General features: G+C 47.6%; 4 protein-coding genes across 5 annotated transcripts; 1 reads left to right on the top strand and 3 right to left on the bottom strand.

Annotated features, from left to right (window-relative positions):
• Positions 1–4,854: 4,854 nt before the first annotated feature.
• Positions 4,855–5,512, bottom strand: LOC4577817 (trypsin-2-like). Its single transcript, XM_001231166.3, has 2 exons — positions 5,070–5,512; positions 4,855–5,001 (listed from the first exon to the last, which is right to left on the bottom strand). Exons 1-2 carry the CDS (start codon positions 5,490–5,492, stop codon positions 4,855–4,857), a joined length of 570 nt encoding a protein of 189 aa, XP_001231167.3. The 5' UTR covers positions 5,493–5,512.
• A 74-nt stretch (positions 5,513–5,586) lies between these two features.
• Positions 5,587–7,987, bottom strand: LOC133393155 (trypsin-4-like). The gene is made up of 5 exons (XM_061656611.1): positions 6,990–7,987; positions 6,721–6,907; positions 6,257–6,659; positions 5,781–6,177; positions 5,587–5,716 (listed from the first exon to the last, which is right to left on the bottom strand). Exons 1-4 carry the CDS (start codon positions 7,036–7,038, stop codon positions 6,031–6,033), a joined length of 786 nt encoding a protein of 261 aa, XP_061512595.1. The 5' UTR covers positions 7,039–7,987; the 3' UTR covers positions 5,587–5,716; positions 5,781–6,030.
• A 6,196-nt stretch (positions 7,988–14,183) lies between these two features.
• LOC3291169 (uncharacterized) lies at positions 14,184–15,607 on the top strand. The gene is made up of 2 exons (XM_554244.3): positions 14,184–14,434; positions 14,559–15,607. Exons 1-2 carry the CDS (start codon positions 14,186–14,188, stop codon positions 14,772–14,774), a joined length of 465 nt encoding a protein of 154 aa, XP_554244.3. The 5' UTR covers positions 14,184–14,185; the 3' UTR covers positions 14,775–15,607.
• Positions 15,608–20,802: 5,195 nt separating this feature from the next.
• On the bottom strand, positions 20,803–26,938 carry LOC1278863 (zinc finger CCCH domain-containing protein 18). 2 transcript variants are annotated; one of them, XM_061655251.1, is made up of 7 exons: positions 26,572–26,916; positions 25,457–26,138; positions 22,761–24,848; positions 22,112–22,688; positions 21,927–22,033; positions 21,644–21,851; positions 20,803–21,572 (listed from the first exon to the last, which is right to left on the bottom strand). In XM_061655251.1, exons 3-7 carry the CDS (start codon positions 24,744–24,746, stop codon positions 21,394–21,396), a joined length of 3,057 nt encoding a protein of 1,018 aa, XP_061511235.1. In that variant the 5' UTR covers positions 24,747–24,848; positions 25,457–26,138; positions 26,572–26,916; the 3' UTR covers positions 20,803–21,393. The 2 variants fall into 2 exon arrangements, with proteins under 2 accessions (XP_061511235.1, XP_061511234.1); XM_061655250.1 differs by lacking the exon at positions 25,457–26,138 and having other exon boundaries at positions 26,572–26,938.
• Between the last annotated feature and the right edge of the window lie 108 nt (positions 26,939–27,046).

Genomic DNA, 27,046 nt, shown 5'->3' on the forward strand with positions numbered 1-27,046 from the left:
TTTGAATCACTCGCTCAAGCTAAATTAAAAAAAGTTACGTGTTATGTTCAATTCATTTACCTCGTTCTTCATAGAAATACAAGGGCTTTTTTTAAATATTTTTATTCCTTCACTGCTTCTATATTGCTCGTTTTAAACTAAAGCCAACCAACATCAAACAAACTAATCCATCACAACAACCACCATCGAAGCCATTGACCAGTGTACAAACTCTATTGCAAAACTCAAACGCAGACAAAGAAATGAAATTAAATAATTCATTACGTTCCTTTCCTTCCACGAGCACAGGCAAAAGCTCCTGGGGGACCGGACAGATACACGAGAGAGTTTGCTCATCTTTTGTTGCTGTGCGCTGGGCACAAGGGTCTGCTCATTGATCCATCACCAACTCCTCCACCAACTTGGGCGCCCGATGCTCATTGCTCGATCAGTGCTCGACGGTAAGCGGCAGTGACTTCCACTGACAGAATTCCAAAGAGGAGAGTGGAAATAAAAACAGAACCCATAAAAATCCAAAACTACTCTGGCTTGGGAAAAAACTAAACTAAGTAAAATTTTAATGCGAATCGACTCGTGGAGGATTGAGGATTTCCAGAAGTTCAGATGTATAGAGCTTGCGTGTCGTGTGGCAAAAATCCTAAACTAACGAACTCGTGGTCCACTTTTCCGGGAAGAGAGCATTCGATTGTTCTAAACCCCGGGTTGGGATGTGAATGTCCCTTCATTACAACTGTGGTGCGCTGTTTTGTTTCCTCTTTCACCCGAAAGCTTTCCACTTTGTGTGTACATAACACTTTTTCCTTCAATAATATTCAGATAAACCATCGTTCGGTATTTTACTGCTTACATCCCACACTCAGCCAGTGCGAAACACCGAACCGAAAGAAAGTTTTGCGTGATGTTTTACTCCAACAGCAACAAAAAAAAATACGACGACTGAAACCGAAATGCTTGTGGCTTTCAGTTTATGTGTTGGCATTCAACAGACACCCTCCTTTGTACGCCGAGTGGGATCCACCCTGTTTGCTATCCCGTAACTGGTAGAAAACTCAATCAACACTGACTCAACTCAACCAAACTAAACTGAACTGTTACTTTGTGTGTGTGTGTGTGTGTGTGTGTGTGTGTGTGTGTATGTGTGTTTTTCTTTTTGTAACCTTTTCAGTGTTGGCCTTTTGACCAATAAGAGAAAGGGGAAAGCCCTTTTTGGGACATTAATTCAACGAACGATTTGAACGGCCTGTTCGACGTAGATGAAGTCAATACACAGATTGATTGCAATGCATTATTTAATGGGTAGAACTGCGACAAAACAATCGACACAGAATGTAATTTGTGTATTCAATATTTAATTTTTAATGTTGCTGTTAAATTGATTTGTTTCATTCGAAAAATGATGTGGTTTGTCTAGAAGTTTTGCTATTTTCCACTTAAACAACGCTCAATGAAACAGTAGTCGTTTAATCAAGGACTGTAGTTTATTCTAAAAAATAAGTCTTTTTAATTAGAAACACTTTACACGGAACTTCAAAGCGATTTTCCTTCCAATTTCATGAATCGATCCCATTCCCGCTCGTACTCCGTCATCCATTTGTAACAGAGTGATTGAGGAAAGGCATTACAGAAAAGCTCACACTTCTTTCCGTCACCGTGCAAATACAGGCAGTTAGTTTTTCAGGCGTGAAAGGCGTGAAAATTGACCCCGTCGGCAGCGTTGACGGAGCGCAATGGCAATCTGGAGTGCTGAGCGCACTGTTATTGCTTTGTTCTTGCGCCAGCTACACCAAGGCAAGCAATCACGCTGCTGCCATCTGCAACTAGCACTGCCTCCAGGCTGCTTCTCCAAACCCTGCCAGGCCCAGGATGGGTGGAAAACTGAAATTAGCATTTTTTATTTGATTGACGAGCGCGGAAACCGTGCCAGGCAGTGTGAGCCGCCAAAGCTTTCATGTTGTTTTGCTTCTAGTTCCATTGGTTGATAAAAAAAGCTTCACGTTTGAACGTTTCGTTTTGCTAAAATGTAGGGCAGCAAGGCAGTGTGTTTCGGTGAGTTCAGGAACAAATGGAAAAGAAAAAAATAATACAATGGACAGCTTTTAAGTATTCACTGCGCTTTCGAAGGAGGAGTACGAGTTCCCTCCGGTCTCGGATGACGACTACACCGAATGACAGATGATTGATTTTCATGGCATTTATGGAAATGAATAGACAGCGCACCAGGCTATTTAAAGTCAGTCTTTAAAGTCTGCTAGAACTTGTTCCGACATTGATAAAAGGTCAAATTGATGGAAAAGCATTGGACTTGAAGTGATTACTTTTGATACTTTAATGGTTATTTTTTACAAATACTTTACCTTTTTCCACATGCTTTAAAGACAAAGGAAGAGAAATAACAAGCTTCAATTCAATTCAATTCAGTAACGAATCATTTTGCTTCCAATTGTTCTGCCTTCTTGACAATGATAAGCTTTGTTATGAGCACACACGATAGTCGGTTGCGTTTCCTGTTCATTCTCTTCTTCTGATCGTTATCGACAGGAAGTTAATGAGGTAGAAAGACACCGCAATCTATAGGATGCTTTTTCAGTTTGCTCACCTTTGACCATTTTAATTGCTCTCAAAGTGTCTTTTCTGTCATCATTCCATTCTCTTGAAGTGGCAATTATTACACCAACAAATCAAACCACATGAAAGCTTCGAACGAAAGCTATTAAAAGCAAGGAAATCATGCAGTAAATGTTAACTGTCTGGTGGAAAAATCGTTGAAACCTCCTTTCTGTCACGCATATTGCATACATTTAGGAGTTTTTTTTTCTCTCATTACTTTTATCGTTGCACGCTGTGCTACGTCGTGCTTTCATTAACGAGCTCATTTAAGGTAAGCAAAACAAATCAATTACTTTAAAACCCATTCACGCGAACGATGGCATCAGTGCAGAAAGCCAACCGTCCCACCCTGCATTTCTAATACCTTCTCGTTTCGATCGTGTATCACAATTTACAAAACTTTTTGCCATAAAAGTATGAATATTAAGCTAGACCGGGTTGGCTGGGGCTCACCACGCAAAGAACAGCTCTCGCTGGCCGTGTAATTCATCGAGCAGTAAGTAAGCAATACGGCCATTAAAACTTTTGCCAAACATGGCCGGCTCTAAACTGCCGGTACGTGACGGCCTGCTGGGGCGCATGGTACGCCCCTTGTTGTTATCAGCACTGACACTCTTTGAACAACAGTTTATTACAGCGTTCGATAAGCGGCAGTAATTTGCTGCAAGCCCATCTCTGGGAATATGGGTTTCAAATTGCGGGCAAAAGTTGTACCAAACCGGTTTGAACTGCTTTGATGATGCTAACGGATGATGCATAAATTGTTGCCAATTGCTTGGAAGCTTAAATTCAAACTGCAAACCAACCATCCTACATACATTCCTCTATTGCCCATTTTCCTCTACAAAACAACCTAAACCACTCAGAACATGGCAGTTAAAATGGAGTCCCGTTTTTTACCCGGTAAGCTGCTCGGTACGTCATGTTTCTGATTCTGATGCAATTCGGAAGAGATTAATTTTTGCCCCCTTTCCAGGGGTCTTTGGAAAACATTGATGCAGCTGCAGGCTAGCTCAAAATATCGGTAATGGTGTACCTCGTGTTGCATGCACTACATGCACGGGGCTTTGAGTGCTTATTTCGAAAGACACGTGTACCACCGCCGGACACAATCGAACCGACGCAATCGAGTTCGTTTGTGTATGCATTTATAAAATCCCTCCGGACTTTGCTCGAAACCGGTCCCGGCTCGTACCAGTGGCTCGGAATTCTGTGTCTTTAAATATTCACCAAACATTTCCGCCTCTGGGGAGCGCAACCGTAAACCATACCGTGCACGTGCACAAGCCTCCTCTTTTGCCTGATCAGATGATGGCAATGAAGTTGTCGAATTGTATCCTTTTTGCAACATAGAGAAACTATTTCAGCTTCAGGATCAGAGCAATCGAAATGGAATTTCAAACGTTCGATGTTGTGCATGCAAAACAAAGCAATGAAGCACTTTCCACAATTGCCAATAACGAGGAAAACCCCTCAATTAGCGTACTTAAATGTTAAGCATTCCGTACAACCGAGGATCAAGCCCATTACCACGAACCGTACCTTAACAGAACGCAGAACCTTAAACAAAATCTGCCTTTTGAAGAAAAAACCACTCAATTAATAAAAATTACAGCACCAAAATTGCGCTTGCCTGCAAAGGTACGCGCGGTGTGAAATTAATTAATGAAATTAGCTTTTTTATGCCCCCGAAAAAGAGCCGGGTTTCTGTGGAAATAAGGAAAAACCTCATGCCCTCGAGGCAGCTTAAACAACAGTGGAGGATGTAAACAGCAAAAGTTGTATCGTTTTTGTAGACCGCCGCGAAGCATTTTTGGCAGTTTTCTTTGGAAATTTGTATCACTCTACGCTGGCGTGATGGGATTTACCGAAAGTTTAACTAATTGCAGTCACTCAAGTTTACTGTTTTTTTGTACTCTTCATCTCCCTTTATTTCTCTCCCTCTTTTTCAAACACACACACAGACACACAGCTAAAGATTATCGTTTGTTTGTGGTTGAAGATTGGTGTATTAGATTTTGCTCCTTCCTGTGAAAACGGCAAGCTTTCCGTTTAATTTGAATTTTGGAGCGTGTATGGACAATTGCATACTGTTAGGCGCTTACGTTTGGTTTGAAAGCATCCGTTGACGGTTGCACCGTCTGTGAAAGCTTTCGGAAAATTTAACAAAACGCACGTTTTGAATAACCGTTAAAAATAAAAAAATATACATATAATTTATCTTTTTTTATTTATATAAACTCATTATTAAACACCAGTATGGTTCCGAATCCACTCACGGCCCTCGGCAATGCTGCTGTAAACGCCGTATTTGTTCGGCTGCGCGCATCCAATCGCCCACGAAATGACTCCCGCTTGTATGCCCCGGCAAATCAGCGGTCCTCCAGAATCTCCCTAATTAAACAAAAACATATTCTGAACCAACAACAACCAAAGCAAATGCAACTACTTCCCTCACTTACATCACACGCATCGCGCATCCCTTCCGGGTAGCCCGCGCACAGCATCCGCGCCGTAATCTCGTCCGTCCCTTCGTACGCCTTTCGGCACACCGCCTGCGACACGATCGGCATCACAACCTGCCGCAGCTGCTCCCTCGACTCGCGGCCCAACGTTTCACCCCAGCCCATCGCCGTGCACCGTTCGGCCGTTGGAAAGCGTCTACGCCGCTCCGGCAACTTAACGAACGTTCCACGCCGATAGCGTTGCTTTAGCTTCAGCAGCCCAAAATCGTAGTCCCCGGTGGCGTATGAAAACCGCTCGTGCTTGATCACCTTCTCGACCCGATGCAGCTTGCCGCCGCGGTTAAAGAACGACGAGTTGGCGCGCACCATTACCGTCGTCGGGGAGATCTTGCTGGATGAGGTGAGAGAATAAGTAAACATATGCAAACAATCTCAACAACACCAGGGAGCGCTTTACTCTGCACAGTGAGCCGCCGTTAGAATCCAACTTTCGCTGATCAGTGTGCCGCCGCAGATGTGCTGCTTCACCCTTGGCGTCCATCGCTGAATTGACACCACGTACGGGTAGGACACTATGGTTGCTTCCGTTCCATTGACAATGCGAAAGCTCATTTTTTGCTTTGCGCTAACTTCACTCATTACAGCTAATGAAAGGGTTAAATAACTTCTAGATGAATAAAGCAACAAACAACACACTGATTTGATTACCCCAATAAAACAGTGACCACAAAACGGCAACAATCATGAACGCTAACCGCATGTTCAGCGAGCTTTTTCAAACCGTACTGAGCGTGCTCTTTCTGCTCAACCTGCGCTAATGTGCAAAGCGTTGTAAAACTGGAACAGAAGTTTATTGAATTAGCTTTTAATGTTGTTATTTTGCCCATTACTTCTAGATAACCGTCAAGGTCGCTCGCTTAATGGTGGTCGGTAATTGGCAAATGGATTTTGAAACGGTTCACACTCCCGTGTGCTTCCGTATCCAGTCGCGCTGATTCGCAACATTTGCGTAAAATCCGTAACGGTTGGCTTTGGCACAGCCCACACCCCACGAGGTGATGCCAGCCTGGATGCCACGGCACAGCAACGGTCCGCCAGAATCGCCCTTCAAAGGACAGGAAAGAAGCGATTATAACGAAAGACTTAAATGCTATTAAAGCGTGTAACTTGCGATCTTCTCGTACCTCGCAAGCATCTTGACCACCGGCCGCATACCCGGCACAGATCATGCGTCTCGTGATTGTCTCCCAGCCCTCATAAATCTCCTTGCACACCTCCTGCCGCACAATAGGCAGCCGCACCATACGGAGCTGCTCCCGGTCGCCCGTTTTCTTCGTCATGCCCCAGCCAACGACCGTGCAGAGTTCACCCGGCGGAAAGCGTCTGTAGGGTGCCACCATACGCACTGGTACCGCTCGTTCGAATCGTGCCACCAACTTAATCAACCCATAATCGTAATCTATCCCTGGGCTACCGTAGTCAAAGCTGTCGTGCAGCACCGTACGCTCGATCGGGAGAAAGATGCCACCGGAAGCGTGGAAGGACGACTCTACCCGCACGATGCCACCTTGGCGGAACTCGGGGTCACTGCAACAAAAAAGACAACGAAATTTGGATGGTCTTTTCCCATTCCCACCTAGCTACTTACTCAACGCAATGCCCTGCGGTCAGTATCCACTGATCGCTCACGAACGTTCCACCGCAGATGTGCGAGCCTTCGTTTTTACTCCATCGCTGAACTGACACCAGAAATGGGTAATCGTCGATGACTGCGTACGTCCCATTGACGATGCGGTACGACGACCCCTGCTGGCGGCGGCTACACACCACTAATCCTACAATTAATCGGTAGAAGATCGTCGTATTTCGACGTATTAGACGGGTGAGCGCATTTTGATGGATCACCGAATTGCTTACCGAGCGTTTGTGCTGCCACGATCATCAACACCAACCAGACGGGGTTCATCGCGTACGGACCGTTGTTTACGCACTGGATGGACTGTATTGCGAGCTTGTTTAAGAGCTCATATATTGCCTGTGGCGTACAGTACAATGGATGGTTTATTGCGCCTGGTGGAGTAAAACAATTTGTTGAATTGTATTGAAGCGAGTAAAACACATTAGTGGGTAGAAATAAAAGAGAATCTGAAGCGTTATTATTCGGAAGACACAATTGCTTTTGGGGGATTTTATAGTACAGATGTTATGGGTTTTATTTGAGTTACAATCTGATGAAAATGGGATTTGATTTATTGCATGCTCAGCCTGTGATTGGAAGCGAATGGGAAGTGGCACATTCGTTGATTATCTTTGGGAATATGTTCGAGCATGGCGTGTAGTGTTGTACGACGATTGACGAGTTCTCTAGGAAGATATTCCTCACTAACCTTCAGATTCCGCACTAGGCACATAGAAGAGCGCGATAATTCGTTGTCTTGATCTGACAAAACAGAGCTTGACAGGAACACCAGACATCTTTGTTCTATATTTTATGTTTATTTGTTTTCTATGTCCGTCCTATAAATTACATGGTTTTGCTTGAACCTCAGAGCAATAATATAGGATAGACAGGTTAGATATTCAACGAACATTTACTTGTACACTATTCTATCCTCTTCCATGGTCGTGTAGTGTTTCTTACAACGTTTTCCATGATTTATTGGTTGGTTCGTAATTTGTTGGACTCGTCTCACGATTTATTCATCATTTCCCATAGATTTTTGGTTCGTTCCGACGATTAAGTGGTATCGTCCAATTGTAAATCAATACAATTGATCCAAAAAAAATCTGGGAACCGCCCAAAAAATCGTGGGAAAAAGATCAAAAAGATATGAGAACAAACCAAACAATTTTGGAGAAACAACCAAAAAACCTTGGGAAACCCTGTATCTTGAATATTGAACTACGTAGAGCTTATTAATGTCTATTTTTTTTAAAAGTTATAAGTTAATTTGTGCTTCCATTCAAGCACCTACTCCGCCTCTCTTCTATAAATTTTAAAGCTCTTTTTAAATCTCTTAGTCTGAGGTTCTAAAGACGCAATGTCCAGTAAGATTAGGTCTCATACCGCTTTTGGCAATAGGAATGATTCTATTATTTTCTTACAATAATTGAAAGCTATTTTACAAAGCACCTTTTGATAGCCATCAATCAGTTTTTAGACAGGAGCCAAATGACTGAATAAATAAATACGAACACGAACACAAGTTCGAAATCTATTATTGTAGTAGCTATTCATCGATCTCTGGGTCGGTCTCATGATACAGTCGTCAACTCGTACGACTCGTGTGTCGACTTGTTACAACATGTCCGTCACGGGTTCAAGCCCCGAATGGACCATGCCCAAATATGTAGGACTTACTATCCTGCTATGGTAATAAATAAGTCACTGAAACCAAGCCCCACTAGTGGTACAGGCAGGCCTTGACCTGACCGACAACGGTTGTTGTGCCAAAGAAGAAGAAGAAGAAGAAGAAGATGCATCGACCTCCACTATCGTCTCTATAAGCAATCTTAATATTACAATCATTGAATATTAATACATGACATAGCCTGATAGTTTCCAACTCTTAATCTTGTCGAAAATGTGTGAAAAATATTATTTTTGAAAAGACTTTTAAACTCAGAAGTGAAAAGATGAAAAATTTATTCTATGAACCGATGAAAGTTGTTTAAAATCTAGAAATTATTTAATGATATTCCAAAGAAAGACTGAGATTTTGTAACACCTTCTTGAAAAGTTATATTTTTATCATCAACAACATTTTTATATGCTATCCAACATGCAATCGATTTCAAAATCATCCGATGTTAACAAACTGTCACAAACTGAAAAAAACCTAGGAGAAACCGTCATTTTAAAAAAGTAGGGTACCCTATGGCAACGTTAGCATAGCTTTTGCAACAACCTTGAACAACGGAGCGAGAACATCTTCCTAGTAGGCGATGCTTCAGTCTGGCCTTTACTTCCTCCTGCAACTGTTCGACCGCGAAAATTTGCAATGGCAGCAAACACCACGCCGCCGACCTGTTCCGAGCTGCTGGCCGAAGCGTTTGGCGATCCCGAACCCGGAAGCTTGAACTTTACCTCCCTACAGCAATTGCTGCAGGCACTACTTACCCGGCTGAACTTGCAAAATGTACCGGTTGATCAAGTTGGGCGTGACCTACCAAAACCAACAGCAGCAGCGGCAGCAGAACAAACAGACCCCGTCGAATCCCCCGTATCGGAAGTACCCTCAGCACAAACACCAACCGACGAAGAGGATCGATTACCGGCCCTTGAGCAGGCGGCACTCGAGCCGATCGTCCGCTTTGAAGACACCGAAGCTTACCATCAGTTGCTTGCAGCGATAGAGCAGCTTCAAACCGAGCACGCCGTCTTGAAAGGTCAGCTGCACGAGCAGACCAAAGTAAACAAAGCCATCTTGCCGAGCGCAGAACAGTTGGAAGAGTTTAGCCGTAGCAGAATCTCATGCCTTCAGTCCACCGCCGATATCCCGCTCGACTTCCTAACGCTGGCCGCACGCCTCGACAAAATTGACGAATCGATCGGCAAGCTGACGGCGTTGGCCAACGACACCGTGCTGGAGTACGCACGACTTGAAAAGTCCGTCCTGCCGTACCTGGACGGCGGTGAGCTAATCGTGATGCGCGCCCAGCTGGACAACATTAATCAACTGCTGAAGGCACACTATCCGAGCTTTCGGGCGCACTGCAGCACGGTTAGTATTCTTCAGCGGGCGCGCCCCGTCAGTCTGGACGCGGCCGTGCCGATTGACTTTTATCAACATTCGGTGCCGAGTACGGTTAAATCGCTTGTGCCGCGCCGTAGTACGATCAAGCACCAGCCGGGTCCGGATTTGGAGAAAGAGCTGGACGCTATTCGAGGTGTGCTAACGAGTCTGGTGGCGAGGTTACCACTGCCAGAGCAAGAATCATGCTCAGATGTCTCACACCCTCTATCGAGCACATCGCTCGAGCTGTCGGCAGACAATCTGCGCGCTATTTGGCCGCGAGAGTTGGACGAACTGCTGCGATCCTGTAACGAGCGAATAGAGGTTCTTGAAAAGACGTCCCAACAGCAGGCCCAACAGCTGGACAGCATAGCAACGGATTGCACTGCCGCCTCCGAAGCACACGATGATTTGAGGGTGATGTTTGAATACTTCCGCGAATCGATTTCCAGCGACGTACGCAGCCTGGAGCTAGAATTTACCGAAAAGTTTCTGTCCCTCGTCGACCGGCTGCGCGTGGAGCAGACGGAAACGAGCGATCGGCTGGACCTGCTCGACCAGCAGATGGAAAACCGCGTTGAGTACGAACACTTCCGCACGCGCCTATCCAAAGAAACGTTCGCCAAAACGATCGGAGAGCTGCAGGGCCAAATCGATACAAGGGTGGAGCATTTCTCCAACGAGCTCGAACGTCTCACCAACCATCTGAAGTACGTTAGCACTGGAATGCTGAGCAAGCCGGACAAAGCCGAGCTAGAGCGGCTCGAGTCGCGAATGCGCCATCGGCTGAACTTTATCCACTTGGTGCTGGGCAACATTAGAAGCACGCTGCGGAGCAATGTTGAAGCCGCAGGAGCAAAGATACGGCTCGGACCGGAACCGCTGCGATGCGTTTCCTGCAACCACGAGACAACGATGCGTGCCCTGGAGGAGCTTATCCCAACCGGGAAGTCATTGCGCTGTGCCGAAAAGCAACACCAGCAGCGCGTCAGACTGCTAAACAAGATGGCACTGCGAATTGCAGGGGATCATGCGGCCAAGCATCCTAAGTCGGCACCGAAACCGAAGCAAGGAACGACGGCCAAAGCCAACATGCAGAAACCTGAAGAGCTTGCTTATAAGGTACACAAGTAGGGAGTTATTCCTTTCTCCAAAATTTTGGAACAACTTGATGTAATTGTTCAAAATCGTTAAAATAATTTCTAAACATCTTAGACATTAAAAGCAACTTTTATGGACTTGATTGAGCATGTGTCTAATAGCTCAAAATGTATAGATTCCTCCAGAAGTAAAAATGAGCTCTTCAGACAAACAAAATTATTCAAGCAAACATACGAATTTCTCTCCTTCCTTTGAATTGCGAACAGTTAATGGACATTGGGGTTAAATATTTGTCAAATTCCATCATCCCTCTATCATCCAAGCTGGCTTTGCTTTTTCAATTCACACATTCGATCGGATTTAATGAGGTCCATCCAAGTCCCATGTACGTCGTATCTTGACTTGTTTTTCTCAGCCAGAAAGCTCCAAAAACAAAATCCCCCAAAAAACAAACCCTATATCATGTTGCACAATCGGGCGACCCTATTGTATTAAGGTTATTGTTATTTCACCTGCACTAAACACGCCCTAAGCTCACCTTCAAACACACGCAATCTAAAATCGATTCAAATGCACGGAAAAATAGATATGCATTCCAGTTTAGGTAGGTGCTTTCGTCTGTGTGTGTTGCCCAACCAACAGTCGCGCGCCGTCCCGCTCGTTATCTAGCCCGTTTCCACATGGCGTGAGTGTCACATTTTGGAAAATTATGCAACTGCAACACGACGACGTCTGATGATGCATTTCGTGCTACGCGTACGCTCCCAACAAACAAAACGAGGAAAAAACTGGTTCCCGCCCTTCAAGTTATGCTTCCCGCTTCTCGCGATCGGACGACAGATTGCAGGGAATTGCTTGCGGATCGTTAGGTTTTTTTCCACACTTGTCCATGAATTTCATGCCACAAAGGTCCGGGTTTGTAAAAGACATTTTAATGCCAAACACACACGCACAAACAATCTGTTTTTTATTCGCTTAATGTTCTTCATCTAATGCTTTTAAGTTCCGCTCAAACGGCGCAAGATTTATGGAGATTCGTCCATTAACTCCCTTCCTTCGTTCCTTTTGCGCATAGTATGTGCACGTGGCCGAAGCTTAATGTTGCGCGCTTCACACACCCTGATATGCCTACTAGGATGTGATGAAATTTGTATTTACCCGATGTGTACCTCGCGTCCACGGTCAACATCTTCGGTCACACAAATTGCACAATACCTGCGGGAGTAATGGTCATCGTGTCTGCGGCACTTGGTCAATAATTACTTCGCCGAACATTATTTACCCACCCCGAACCGGGTCCATTCATCTTCGAATGCAGCATCACGAGCAGGCCACAGGGACCTTGAATGATTGTTGTCACTTCCAACGGTGTCATGACGGGGCATGATCGAATCTCTCGAATCCCTACCTTAAAACCCACTTGTAGGGTGACCTCAAGATTGGTTCCAATTCGAGGTGAACGTCTCGTTTCTCGTTTCGGACGACAACAACCGGCTTTCGTCGCTCTTTGGGCTCTTTAGCTTCGGGAGGCTTCATTCAGGGCCGTTGGACTCTCAGGCGCGCGCGCTCGCGTGCCTGTGTGTTTGTGTTGTTATTTCAAGCCAACGGGCGAAAACCGTTACTGGGTCTGGGCTGCAGTTGCTGTTGCAGTTTTTCCCACTCTCCAATATCTGCAGCCAGTGGTGGTGGTGCGTGTAGGAGCGGCCGTTGAGAAATAGCGGTCTTTGCACAAGCCCGTTGAAGTTGAAAGAACGCCCCCCCTCCCCCCGCACACAAGACTGTTGCGCAGTCGGAGAGAGAGAGAACGGCATGGCCTATTGACGCACAATGGGTTTGTAGTGGTGGTAAAAGATAGATAGAAATAAACTAGTTAACTAAATTAGTCATAAAATTTTGCACATCCAATTAAGAGACTAGAACAGGTGCTCTCGCTATTTTTTAACCCCAAAACCGGCTCTTCTCTTCTTCGGAGCATTTAAGTCTTTTGAAAGCATTTTAATGTAGCGATGTGTTTTTGTTCGTTTAATGAATAATTAAACTCAGTTTTTACGTGTCTTCTCGTCTAATAAGATATTCTTTTCTGAAGATCGTTGTTTTTCGTTAGTTGCTGTGCCTTTTTTGACCGCCTTATACCACTTTGCGAACGGTAGTAAACCATGGTTGGTGCCATGGTTACGGCTTTGCGCAATTTTCTTGAGGGCGATAGGTCTTCTGAAATGCGCAATACAACCCGCGTGTTTGGCCCCCTTTTTCAGATTTGGAATGTACCCCTTCTTGAGCAGAGAACACAGACGAAGAGATAGACAGAGCGACAGAGAGAGAGAGAGAGAGAGAGAGAGAGAGATATAGAGATCGAGGATCGAGTAGGTGTTGGAGCGCTCTACCAGCAATAAACCGCAAGATCACTTGATTTTGCAGCAACGGAGTGCTGTGCGCCCTAGGGCGTCACTGCTTCCGAATAAATGGTGCAAATTATTGCCACAAACGCTCACCTTCCTCCCCCCCAAAACACATACACACACATTCGTGTGAAGAGTGAAAGTGAAAGCAACTCTACTGAAGCACTAACTCGGCTGATACTCATCATGGATTACACCGAAAAAAAAACACAAAAATTAACAATTTTGGAAGCCAAAAAGGCATTGCAAGTCATGCGGTGCGGCGAGGCTCACCTCGCTTTTGAAGCGAATGAATGATGAATAATGCTAACAAACAACCGGAGCAGCGATCTCCACACCAGGTGAAGTCGAAGAGGTTGTTGGCTTGTTTTTTTTTTTGGCTTGCTGTTTGGCGATGGAAGACGATTCGTTACGAAGCCACGGAAACCTTACCGACTTATTATTGTGCATTTGTGTCTCATTTTTTTATTGTTGCTCGACCTAACCAAGCGAAGCGACCGCAAAGATCAAACCTGAAAGATGGATGAGAAGGCCTGCTGTTTTGATTGGAAGTCTTCGTGGAGCCGACCTGAAGAGAAGCCTACAGATCCCTCTCCACTTTACCTCCCTGCTAAAGAACTGACTGCAAGTTGTTGGCTCCCCCACGAAGCATTAGACGGCTGCCACCGGACCATCTGGGTGGAAAATAGAGTGAGATAGAACGAAAAAGAAAGAGAGCGAGAGACGTGAGCTTTTCAGCCAAAGCCGCGAGAGACGAATCCAAACGAACCCCGCGCGCCGGGCTGCATCTGGACGAGCGCTCAGCGAGCCGTAAAGCACATGGTGGTGGTGATGATGGTGACTTGATGATGGTGGGGAGTTCGTGAGGTTCGCGATCATGATCTATGCCAGCGCGGGCACACACCGTTGTGGCGCAAGAAAGTGTCCGGTTCGAGAGCGCGAGCGCTTTTCGTTTGGTTGTCGCAAGCTTTGCTTCGGCTATTTCTGCAAATATCGAGCCTATTTTGCCTCCGTCCATCTGACTGTCTGTCTGTCTGTCAATATGCAGCTGCTGCAACGGAAAAAGACTGACCCGAGCTTCGTGATCAGCATCGAGAGCGGTGTTGAGGAGGTGCGGGAACCTAAGGTGAGTGTGTGCCAAGTGCCGATCCTCGTGCTAGCGAAGATCGTGACCGGATCTTCGTAACATTCTAAACTGCACGCTTCCATAAATTAATGATCGTGTACATGATATCAACTTCTTCCAACAGGTACACGAGGAATGTGACTTTCTGGTGGATGTGCTCACCGGCAAGCGGTCGGTGTCGCCCGATTTCTGCTGCAAGATGCTGTACATGATCTTCTGCACCTGCTTCACGAGCGATGGCGGCGCGAGCCAGCGACCGAAGCTAGCGTCGGCCAGTGTGGCAGCGGCCGCACCGCAAACCAGCAATACACAGCGACCCCTAACCTACCAAACGATCTGAGCGTGGGACGGGCGAGAGTGTTCGTTCGGGGAGTGTGTTTGTGTGAACCAAAAACGAAACGTAAAAAAGATCATTATTTTTAAGGCAATTTTTGAGATACAGATCAAGCCGCCTCGCCAAGCTCCCAAAAAAAGGCATTGGAGAGACCCTCATTGCGGCTTGGCGTGCGTGTGTCAGTGCGTAAGTGTGCGTAAGATTGAGTTTTTCCGAGTGAATTACGTGATGTGTATGTGAAAGAAGATTCAACTTCAAACGTCTGAAATCCGTTCCTGAAGATCGGTTTCAGTGCAACAAAAATCATACCTTTTTCGCCCGATAAGTCAGTGTCTATATCTAAGTTAGTTTCGCCCCGATGCCAATGCGTCCTCAGGAACTCAAACCTGAGAAAATGGCGTTTCGTAATACCTCTAATTCTACAATCAGTGTTGCAATAGGGGAAAACCAAGAGAGGTTACGTTGAGGAGCGACGTCACTTTTCTGAAATATAATGATGGTAGAAGATTAATAACCGTTGTGTGTTGTGTTGTTCTGTTCTGTTCTGTTCTGTGCCGCCGCTGTGATGGTGATGCGCGTACTGCCATGCGCGTAACAATGTCGCAAAATGTCGGGAGATCAAGGGGCTATTGTGCAGGTTGATTCAGTGCATTCAGTGCAATGAGTGAGCAATTTTTCCACTCCAACTGTCGCTTGTTTAATGAGCTCTCGCGACGCGGAGGTTTGTTTCGTAAGATTTTCAGCCAACCGCGGTCGTTACGATTCGACAACCGGCATTGTTCCGGCTCGATGGTGCCATCTTTGTTGAGTTGAAGTTTTCCATAAAGGGCAAATAAAAAGACACACATACATCTGGTTTGTGGTTTGCCAAAAGCAGCAGCAAAAAAGAACTCCAAAAACCTGTCCTAATGCTCTTTTGCCAAATTATGCCAAAAGCTGGCGGGTCCGCCGGGGAAGCGAAATTAATATATTCCTGCTCAGATGGGGAGGGGAGGGAGGTGCGTTTGCGGTTTTTGGCAAACCAGTTTCAATATCAACTGTAACACGTTCCGATTGAACTTGACTTCTTGGGTCAGTCGGGCTCGGTGCATTTCGCGGGCGCGCGCTCGCCTAGTTGCTATTCAAGCTTTTTCGACTGTCCGTGGCATAATTATGTGAAGGATTTTTCAATCCCTTTGCTCGCTTACTAGCGAAAGTTGCGTTACGCACAGATCGACGGCAGGTACGGCGTTGGCGTTCTATTTGCATGAAGCCGGATAGTTGCCGAGGACGAGCAGCCGCGGGGATATGCTTTTTATCCGTTTTCCTTCTAATTATATACTTTGTTTGTTGGCAAGAGCTTTCCAAAAGCTGATGTGGTGGTGGGGTGGTTATTCGCATCTTCATTTTGTGCAGATTCTGGCTATTCTTGATATCGATCTGGCCATTAGACATAATGGTTGGAATACATTTTAAACTTTGTGCTACTTCTTGGGTATTTGTGCGGTTGCTGTAGCATGCCGAAAAATAAAAAAATTGCAAACAGGTTTTGAATTAGGTATAATGTCCAAAAACGGCATGACTTTCTCAATCTTGAACTACAAACATATCCGGCGTCAGAATCGTTCTGCTTTCTAAATCTGCGGTAGGATTATGCTGAATGGCACTTGATGTGCCTCTATTTTGGTTCCACACATAAGCTTCTTGCGATCATCCTCGTGAACACGATCTAGAGCAGCGAAGTCAAACCTAAGGCGAGCGAGCCACATGAGGCCCTCGAAGAATGAAGCTGGAGTATATTATAGGTTACGAGACAGGAAAAATGAGAGAAACAAGATTTCAACATTCAGCCTTAATAGTTCGATTAATGAAGTTTTAAGTAAATTACTCTCATTGGCTATTTTTGGGAAGGTATCCTCGAATGGCATGTGTTTTAGTTCTTGTTTGCTGGCGGCTCCCCAAAGTCGGACTCATATTTTCCCATATTTTCGCCCATTTTCTGACTTTGAGGCTTTCTGGAAAATTCGGAAACCATGTATACCACTCGGAATACCACTTTCTGCACTTAATTGATGTGGGTACTCTTTAGCTAGATTTCAGAAAAAATACCTTTAAAAATCTTAAAAATCCAAGCACTTCAAAAAGGCGTGAATTGTACGAAGCTTATTAGAAGTTGGTAGTCTCTTTTCCTTAAAAAAAGGCCACATAGCTTGCGAATATTTGCCGATATAGTGCTATAATTATGAGTTATCGTTATTAGTTATTAGCGTTGTCAAAATGCAGCATTTGTTCATCGTGTGTCGATATGTTGAGATGATATAGGAGGTTTAAAAAACTGTCCAGGCAGTCTCATTTGGATGGCATATATCTGGGACATTGCATAAGAATGATGAAAATTTCTGAGTTAGGCTGACCGCCGCTAAAGTTAAGTATGAGTAAATGTAAACTGCTTTACGTAATATATTTGTATTTTCATATTTCTTATTTCTACGATTCTAGATATGATTCTAGGCAAAAGAAAAATCCTTAATGATTTTCGCTGATCGAAAGCACCATGTGGTATAGAAGTGGGTGACGGAGAAAACAAAACCTGGACCAAATACTTTCAAATATTTAAATGATTTATTTTGGTATAAAATGGTAGAATTTTATTCATCACATAATCTTCACCCTTCCCCTCCCCTCACCTAACCAACAGCGCTCAATTGCGGCCCGCGACCCAAAACAAGTTTGACATCACTGATCTAGAGGAGAGATCATTGGACAAACGCCTTAGGTACAGGATGCGTCTTTAGCGAGTAAATGGTGTTACATACGTTATATAGGTACTAGTCTTGGGTCATACGATTCATTTCACGACCCGACCCAGAATCGGGTGCGAGCCAGCCGGAATCGATTCCGACCCGTGGGTGCAGCGGGTGCGCTAGGTCGGAGTCGGAATCAAAACCGACCCGCGGGTGCAATGAGTTCGGGTCGATCCGATAGATCAGTAGGTGCGAGAAAGCATAAGCGACTCCGACCATTTGGTGCAGCGAGTTCGGGTCGGGTCGGGCCACGGTAGGTTCAGTTTGACCCGAGGGTGCAGCGAGTTCGGGTCGACCCGATAGATCAGTAGGTGCGAGAAAGCATAAGCGACTCCGACCCGTTGGTGTAGCGAGTTCGGGTCGGGTCGAGTCAAGGTAGGTTCAATACCCGAACGACTCCGGGTCCCTTACGGATGGCTCTGACCCCATAGGATCGGGTCGACACGCCCATCACTAATAGGTACGTTACGTTATCCCAGCTTAGGTGTACGGAGTAACACTTCCACGAGCTGGTACTCCTCGAGCTGGACTGTTGGCGCTCCATGACTACGAAACATCCATAGACGAACTGAAGAGTATTTACCCTGTCTTTTTTTAAGTATTAAAAAAAGACAATTCGACTTAATATCTTAGGGGTTTAGACTTACGTGTTAGTCTCATAGAAAACCTATCGATCAATGAAGACTCTCTTTTGAATAAAAACGGCATATCAGAGAGGATCCTACCTGTAAACTATCAAGGGCATACTATCCAATATGGATCCGTCTGTGGAACACATATAGTATGTTGTTGTAACAAATAATACAGGCATCCCGATGATCAGTAAGAGAGTTTTGCGAACAGGAAGTTTCACAGACAACCAACCTGCATTCTGACCATCTCAGATAAACCTTGTAAGGCCACAGGAATACCTTACTGCAACATCAACCTTTCAACAACGTTAGATACGGGAAGCAGATGAAAACCAATTTGATTCAAACTTCGGTTACTATTTCTTCTCTTGCTGAGAGTACTTGTTGGATTGGTACGCCGTTCACCAACCAGGATGCGATTGTTTTTAAAGCAATAGATTTGAAGAATCTGTAGTTGAATTTTCGTTGTGTTTCGAATTCCAGGTTCCAGTTCAGACTTATCCGGATTCGCCCGGAATTGACCGAACTCGTCCGGAGGCGTTCGAATTCAGTACAGAGTCAAATCCGGTTTTGATTCGGATTGGATGCACCAGCTTGACTTTCAGATTATCCATCACTACTGCCCTGTGTCTAGCATTGGACTAATAAGCTAGGTACGAAGATGTCACAGATAACTTTATATAACTACTTCTTTAAGGCTGTTGATACCGTTTGGTACCCTTAGAACTTAAAGGAATGATGTTTTCGATATGACTCAGTTCGTCTTGATGTATCTCCCAACGCCCTAGACAAATGGCGCGAATGAATGTACGCAACAACCATCAATCATCGACTGTTGTGATCATTCACACAGACTCAAATCATCAAAATTTCCCTATAATTCACCGAGCGTGTGTCTGAGTATGAATGAAGCGTATAATAAGCGCAAAACAAAACTAGGCTCTAGGCTCATTAAAATTATGTTAGAAGAAAGAACGTGCGTACAACGACCTTACGCAGGATATGTTTTCATACGATCAGAGCAATCATTTCTGTGTTAGTGTTCTTTTAAACATCACAACTAGATGACATGAGAGGCTGGTGGTAAGCTGCATCCCCTTCCTGTTTATTCAATGAGGTTCATTAATCATTTGCTCGCTTTTGGACAGTGCCTTCTACTTGCCTCAAACATTAAACTAACCATTTCGCTTAAGTTTTACTGTAACGGCGTAACGTGCATGCTGGAAACCCTGCACTTAGACGAAGAGTACATGTTCGCGTTTTCCTATCCGATCAACGCTACTGCCCAGCTGACGGTAACCGATGTTAATGTTGGAGTTGTCAGGAGTCGTTCAGAGTCGACCGGGGTCAGAGTCATTCGAAGTCGTCCAGAGTCGATCGGAGACGACCGGAATCGGAGTTGGTTGGAGTCAACTGGAACCGTCCGGTGCAATGTGCTTATGGTCAGGCATGGAAACCCTGCACTTAGACGAAGAGTACATGTTCGCGTTTTCCTATCCGATCAACGCCACTGCCCAGCTGACGGTAACCGATGTTAATGTTGGAGTTGTCAGGAGTCGTTCAGAGTCGACCGGGGTCAGAGTCATTCGGAGTCGTCCAGAGTCGATCGGAGACGACCGGAATCGGAGTTGGTTGGAGTCAACTGGAACCGTCCGGTGCAATGTGCTTATGGTCAGGCATTTTATTTCGTTGCATTCTTCTGTCTTTCGTTTTTCGCGTACATTTCGTATACAAGCCTTTGCTTTCGACTCCGATCGACTCTAACTCCAACCGATTCCGGACGACTCCGGACTACTTCGACTCCGACTCCGATGCCGACCGACTCTGGACAACTCCGACTCTGGGCGATTCTGGAACGCTCCAGATGATTCCGAAAGACTCTGGATAATGCTGGGCGGATGTACCATCCGGAGTCGATTGCGAAATTAACGGAGTCGGATCGGAGTCGCCTGCTAATTTTTGCCAACTTCATCCATTACTAGTTCATTCTGCACGGAAGCCGCAATCTGCTTCCGCAACCGTCATTACCCATTCGCTGCATATCGCACTAGAACTGGATTTGTTGTAGCAAAAGTTGCTAAATTTACGGTACGTTAGCTTCTACTATAACAATATCCCGGTGATCCATGCCACTCCCGGCGTTGCTTGTTGAGAGCGAATTTTGTCACTTGTTATGCAAAACAATCGGCTAGAAGGGTTCGACATTGGTGTGCTATCGTATATCAGATGTTTGCAGAGAGTGACGTTAAGAGTGACCCGCATCCATACAATAGAGAACGAGGCGCCGAGCAAGGTATCGGGAAGAATTGAGATGCAGTCCTGCTCGGAACATGACGGGATGTCGGAGGATTTGAGGATTGTTCTATAAATACGATCGATCTCAACAGCAACTCAACATGATGGAGCTAGTGCTCAGCAAGAATCAGCCCACGAACGTGATCGTCCCTGGTGGTCAGCTGCTGAAGCGGTTGGAAAGCATCAATTTGAGCTTCAACTGGTTGGCAAATGCTGATTTTAGACCGTTGCTGTCGATAAAGTCCGTGAACATGGTTGACAATTGGTAAGGTTGGGAGTTCAATGTCTCCTTTCGTCATCTCTTTAAACAAAACTATGCTCTAGTTGTACATTTAAATCCTGTCGCTTTCATCGTTTATTAGAATACATTTAATTCGTCCGCAAAACTAGGCCGGCCGTTCTAACCGCCCACCCACTAGTTCCTCCACTAGCAAATCTTCATGTGTGGGACACATTGTCATAGGAGAGAAAGAAAAAAAAAACAACATAAAAATGTTATGAAAATAAGAGAAAAAAACGCGTATCTGTTGCTTCCTAGCTGTGGCCTATGCTTAATTTAATCGTAATTGTGTTCATTTTCCAGGTGGTGCATTGGGGAGGCTGATTAGGGGAAAGGGAAACGCTTCCCTTACTTTACGGGACACTGTTCCTCCTCCCCTTTCGTCACATCTCCGTCCTCTTATACTGGAATGGGTTTTACGGAGTCTGTGTATATGTAGTGCCTGTCTATGTGTGTGGTGCCTGCGGCGCATTTACCCAAACATCAAACTGTTCTTTCTTATCGTGTAGCTCGCGGGAGATTGGGATGGATCGACGGAAAGTGGATGATTGTGATCGTGCGGTGATGAAACGGGGTTGTTGTAGTAGGTAATAGTAAAGGGTGGTGGTGTTGGGAGGGTAAACGGGAGAGGAGATTTATGATATCTTAGTGCGCTTCCGGGCGATCGCTTCCTCGACGGCTCGCAGCTGCTTCAGCAGTTCTTCCCGGCGCGACGACTTTTTCGACGCGGCCGCATTCGCCTTCTCCATCGCCGCACTCGAGGGCGGTATCACCTGCGCACCGCCACCCTTGCCCTCGCTGTGCTTCTTTGAATCTGCAAAGGAACAGGCATCACAAGTGAGCATACAGTAATACCGCATACAATGGTTCCACTAATTCGCTTACCCTTCTTTCCCATGCTGGCTGATTTGGAGGATTTTTCCGACGCGCGAACCTTTGCCGTTCTTCCCTTGCCAGCGCCGCGCGACGAGCTGGAGGAGCTGGAGGAGTACGAGCTTTCCGAGCCGGAATCGCTCGAATCGGACGAACCGGAGCCGGAGCTGCTCGAGTGTCGCCTGTGTTTGGCCGCGGATGCTTTGTGCATCGGAGGGGACTGAAATGAAATGAAACGGAAACAGCATTTAGTGAGCGTTACACAGCAGACAGTCTTCATTTTGTCGCAAATTACCATCTTTCGCTTGGAGGTGACCACCTTCTCGACCATGCGCTTCTCTACCACCGGCGATGGTCCTCGTTTGTCCATTCGTTTGACCGGCAAGGGAGATCCTTTGCGTCCTACAAAACAAACAAACAAAAAGTTCGAAATCAAAACGAACCTCCGCTTTTCCCCATAATCCACTCAAGATTGCTTACCACGCCGAGGGCTAACGCTTGGCGAGCGGGTGCGTATCACCTTGCGCACGTGCGTTGTGCTCGCGTGACGCTCGCCATCCTTCGACCGGTGGCTGTCGTAGCGGTTGCGCCGGGTCGTGGTCGGGCTGGGCGAACGGCTCGAATCCGAGCTCGACCCGGACCGGGAGCTGCTGCTGGAGCTGCTGTACGAGGAGCTGTTGCTGTAACTTCGTCGGTCGGCACCACCACCACCTCCGCCACCACCACCACCACGTCTTCCTCCACGTTTGTCCCGACCCGGAGATTTCGAGCGCATCCATGGGTCGTTCCACTCGTCCGCACGCTGCAAAATCACCTCCCGAGTGGCACGCGGATGGCGGCGCTTTGACAGATCGTCATCCTCGTACTGGGGCATGCGGTGCGACGGCAGCTCCCGGTAGCGATGGGTCCTGCCGAACGCATCCTCCTCGAACGGGGGTGCACCGGGACCGGCCGCACCACCGCCAGCGCCGCCCCGCGGGTACTTTGACGTCGGGGCAGGATAATCGTAACCGGGCGGTACCGCTGCAGGGGGTCTTCCAGGGTAGGCAGGTGTAATCTAAAACAAAAGAAAGGGGGAAAACCGTAAGAGTAATCGTTGCAAGCGAATGAAAACTGTGCTCCCACTTACATCCGACGGCGACGCACGATCCCGCGTGTAGTAGTTGTCCTTCTCCAGCTCGTCCTGCGTCAGCGTCAGGTTCATCTTTTTGTCGTCGAAATCGATGTCCTGCTCCTTGCGCTTGTTCGCCTTGCGCATCATCTCCTTGGCCGTGCGCAGCCCCCGCTCCCAGGCACTTTCAGCGACGACCGGCTCGACGGGACGCACCGGCGGGGGCAGCCCGACCGTGGCCGGGTACGGTGCCACTACCGCGACCGGATGGTGCGCCAGATGATGCAGCGGCGGCCGCTCGTGGCGATAGTCGGGCGGGTAGAGCGGGGCCGCCGGGTGGCCCCCGTACCCGGGCGGCTGATGCGTCACCGGTACGGGCCGCACCATGTCGAACATTGTGTAGTTGCCCTTGTCGGTGACGCCCGGGTGCAGGAAGCGGCAGCTCATGCCCCAGGTACACTGGCCTCGCGTGTAGAATCGACAGACTGGTTTTGGTTCCGACTCTTCCGGCCGCTTCTCGTCCTCATCCGTCACTTCGCCCTCCTCTAGCTCTTCGCCCTCCTCCAGCTCATCGTCGCCACCGGCCGCTGCTGCTCCTTCCTTTGCTTCCTCTTTTTTGCCCTTCTCTGTGGCATCATCTGCTTTCTTCTCCGGCTCCTTCGGTGCATCGTTGCATTCGCCCTCCTCCGCCTCAAAGTCGAGCGCATCCTCATCGTTCTTGCTGTCCATCAGGTTGCCCTCGTGCAGGATTTTGTCGTGGTTTCGTGCCACCGCAGCACCGCCGCCATTTGCCCCGCTGGCTCCTCCTACTCCTCCTCCTCCACCGTTGATCGTGTGCTTGTCCGCGTCCATATTACGCAGCTGGTTCTTGCGCTCTTCCAGCTTCTGCCGCAGGTCGGTAATTTTCGGCCGCTCGTCCCGCTGCTGCTGCTGCTCGCCTGCCTCACTGCCGTCCCGCTCCGACGCGGACACGGTCGAGGTGGCCGGCCCCCGGCTGTGCTCATCATCCTCCTCGCCCTCCTCCTGCTCCTCGTCCGTTCCGTCGTGCTCTTTCCGCCCGCCGGCGTGCCGCTTCACGCTCTCCCGCTCACTGTCCCGATCGTCCTCTTCCTCTCCGTCCTCCTCCTCCTCCTCATCCTCCCCCGCCCGGCCCGGCTCGTTGTCACTCTCCAGGCTCACGTCGCTCAGATCTTCGTGGCTCATGTTGAGCGCGCTGTTTTTCGCGCCCGGCCCACCATCGCTGCCTGCCACCGCTCCACCCTCTACACCCCGCTCATCGCCTCCCGCTTCCGGCGATGCGGGCGCTTTGTCCTCCCGGTCCGATTCCTCCTCCATCTCGCAGTCGGAGATCTCCTCGCCCTTCAGCTTTTCGCTCAGATTGGACGTGGTCGAGTTGCGGGACAGTGAGCGGTGCTGGCGGTTCGAGCTGCTCGCACTGCCCCCTCGCCGCCGGTGATGGTGACTTCCGCCCTTGCTCGAGCTGTTGTCCGAGTGGTTCGATTCCTTCGACAGCGAGCGCGACCGATCGTACCGCCGCTCGCCATGCGACCCCCCGCTCGGGCTGCGGCTCGATCGATTGTGGGCCGAGGACGAGGCGGGCGATTTGGGATGCGACTGGGGCGAGTTTTCCGCACTCAGGTACGAGGGCGAATTGACGGCATCGAACGTTTTGGCCGGGCTGGACAGCGAGTCCTGCTTGCCCGCATCGTACGACAAGCTGCCCGGGGAGTTGGAGCGCGACTGGGACCGAGAGCGGGACCGGGAAGGTCGGTTGCTTTCCCGTCCACCATCGTTCGGTTCACCACCATCATCGTCGCCACCGCCGTCACCACCTCCCAGCACGTCTCCCGCGTTCGATGCGGGCGACGGTGAACGTGACGGCGAACCGGAACCATCGGAATGATCGTCTTCCTGCTGCTCCTTTCCACCGCCCGGGCTCGCAGCCTGCTCTGAATCGGAGCTGTTCGATGCCGACGAGCCCGGTCTCGAATCATCGCTGTCCATCTCGCTCTAGCAAGCGTGGGGCGGGGATTGCTCTCGTGCGATGCTTTCCCTGTACCGCTTGTGTCACTCTTGCTCCGTACCGTGGAAGTGTTGGTGGTGTCGCTGCAAGTAAACAAAGAGAGTTAGTTTCGTTTTTTGGCACCTTTTTCCTACAAAGACCCCAATAACAGTAAGAAAATAAAAAAAATTAGCTCCGTTTGTTCTCGTCTAAATTCGCTCAGATCACTAAAGCCAGATCACTTAAACCGTTCTTGCGGTGTGTGCTGTTTTTAGAAGTTGTGACCATCATCCTCGTCCATTTTGGCTTTGCTCGAGATGCCTTACTTACAAAAAACACACGGTAAAGTAATCAGAGCACCGGAAACCATCTTCCATCTCCTCCATGTCCTCCAACGCAAGTCTCCGTGACTATGTGACTTGATTGCTCTTCTCCCTTTGCATTCCATTTTCACACCATACAGACGCCGTCGCCGCCGCCACATCATCTTTGGAGCGCGGCATGGCCCACTCGATCCCCCACCGTTGTTTACACATTCATACATACACGCACACACACACTCAAACAAGCATACCAACCAACACACACACAGGAGAGAGCGAGAAAGGCAATGCAATTCTGTGATCTGGTTCTGCAAAAAATCGCATCACTGGGTTGTGTTGGGTGGGGAGAGAGAGAGAGAGAGGTTGGCTCGTTTGCTGTTTTCTCTTACCTTAAAAGCGTACCGGAAGGGGAAGAAGTTTCGATTTTTTTAGGTTGATTTGTTTTACAAAAGGTTTGAACTGAACACAAGAGACTTTTGGGGTTTGAACTTGAACAACTGAACACACGGCAAAAAACGGACGGGCTTCATTATAAAACAATTCCAGCCCACGCGCGGATGAGAAGCATCAACTACTACTACCCTGGGAGGGTTTTTTGTTGTTTTGTTTGTAATACTTTTGAGGGACAGTTCTTAGCTTACCGGCCATAGCCTTTCGCTTACTTGAACTTGTTTTTTTGTATACTGCACTTTTACATTATAAACTGACTCTTATACTTAGAACACCACCTGTGTCGGCTCAGGTGACACCACCACTATCCGGATGATTCCGACGCCGGAACCCACCGTACATTGTCCTGCGATTTCCACCACAAAAACGACGACAACAACTACCACCACCGATCGAACTTCGCCAATTTGGCAAACCGTCAACAAGCGCGCACGGCAGCAGCAGCAGCCGTTCTTCGCATTCGACATTTAGCGTACTTTGGATGTTCATGGCTTGCTTAGCTCTGGCACGCTTTATACTCGCGGTTACTGAACGGAACTGAAACTGATACTGATTTTCCCACGTACGTGCCGGGCCGAATCCCTTACAGGGAAATGGACCGCCGCAATTTCACTGCAACAACTGTAAAACAACAATCGCAAAGAAAGGGCCCATCATCACCACCATCTTGTTTCTCGCCTGTCGGCAGCAGCCTGCTGCGGCGTCACCGTATGTTGACAGGGAGCGGCGACGAGTGCGACGAGGGCGCTGGTGGCGATGAAGGAAAACGAAAATTACTGTTTCTAAACATTCACTGTCTTGCACTTTTCGCCATCCATTTCCGGAATTAACCCCGGAAGGAGGAGAACCGGGAACGGCACTGGACGCGCACCACGATACGTGTATGTGTGTGCGTATGTGTCTGTGTGAGTGACCCTTGGTTGTTTACTCGGAAGATTTCACTATCAATTGCGTTCGCGTTCACTTTTGTCTTACTAAAGGGCCAGAAAGAGGGTGCTAATAACACGGGTATGGAGGGATGTGTAACGATTTGTCCCCACCAGTCGGTGCTTACCTTCACAGTGAAAGAAATAAGGGGGGAGAGTGAAACGCAACAACGGGCGTAGCAGCGGCGGACAGCAGCAGCAGCAGCGGCAGCAGGAGCGGTAGGGTTGTATTGGGGGCAGCCGTCCGAAACTGCTTGCTCACCCGGCTCGAGTTCGGGAATGCCCTTTCTGCCCGCAATCCGGAACACCGTCGATGCGTTTGCGAGGCCCTTGGGAAAGCACCGAGTTTCAGAAACCGCTGCACGTCGCTTGCCGGGGAAAAATCGATATTTTTCCGATAGAAAACCGCTCCCGTCCTAGTTTGCCCTGCGACCACGCTAAGGATGAAAAATGAACGCAAAAAAAATGCCTCGGCATTTGACAGCGTTGACGTTTTGGCTGTGGCGCACGGTGGGTGCTCTACTGGTCGAATGAGAAATTAATTTTGAGGAATTAATTTTAATGGACCAAAACGAATGATAAATAATAAAATAAAAAATTAAA

Source organism: Anopheles gambiae, chromosome 3, assembly GCF_943734735.2.
Source record: "Anopheles gambiae chromosome 3, idAnoGambNW_F1_1, whole genome shotgun sequence".
NCBI classification, from domain to species: domain Eukaryota; kingdom Metazoa; phylum Arthropoda; class Insecta; order Diptera; family Culicidae; genus Anopheles; species Anopheles gambiae.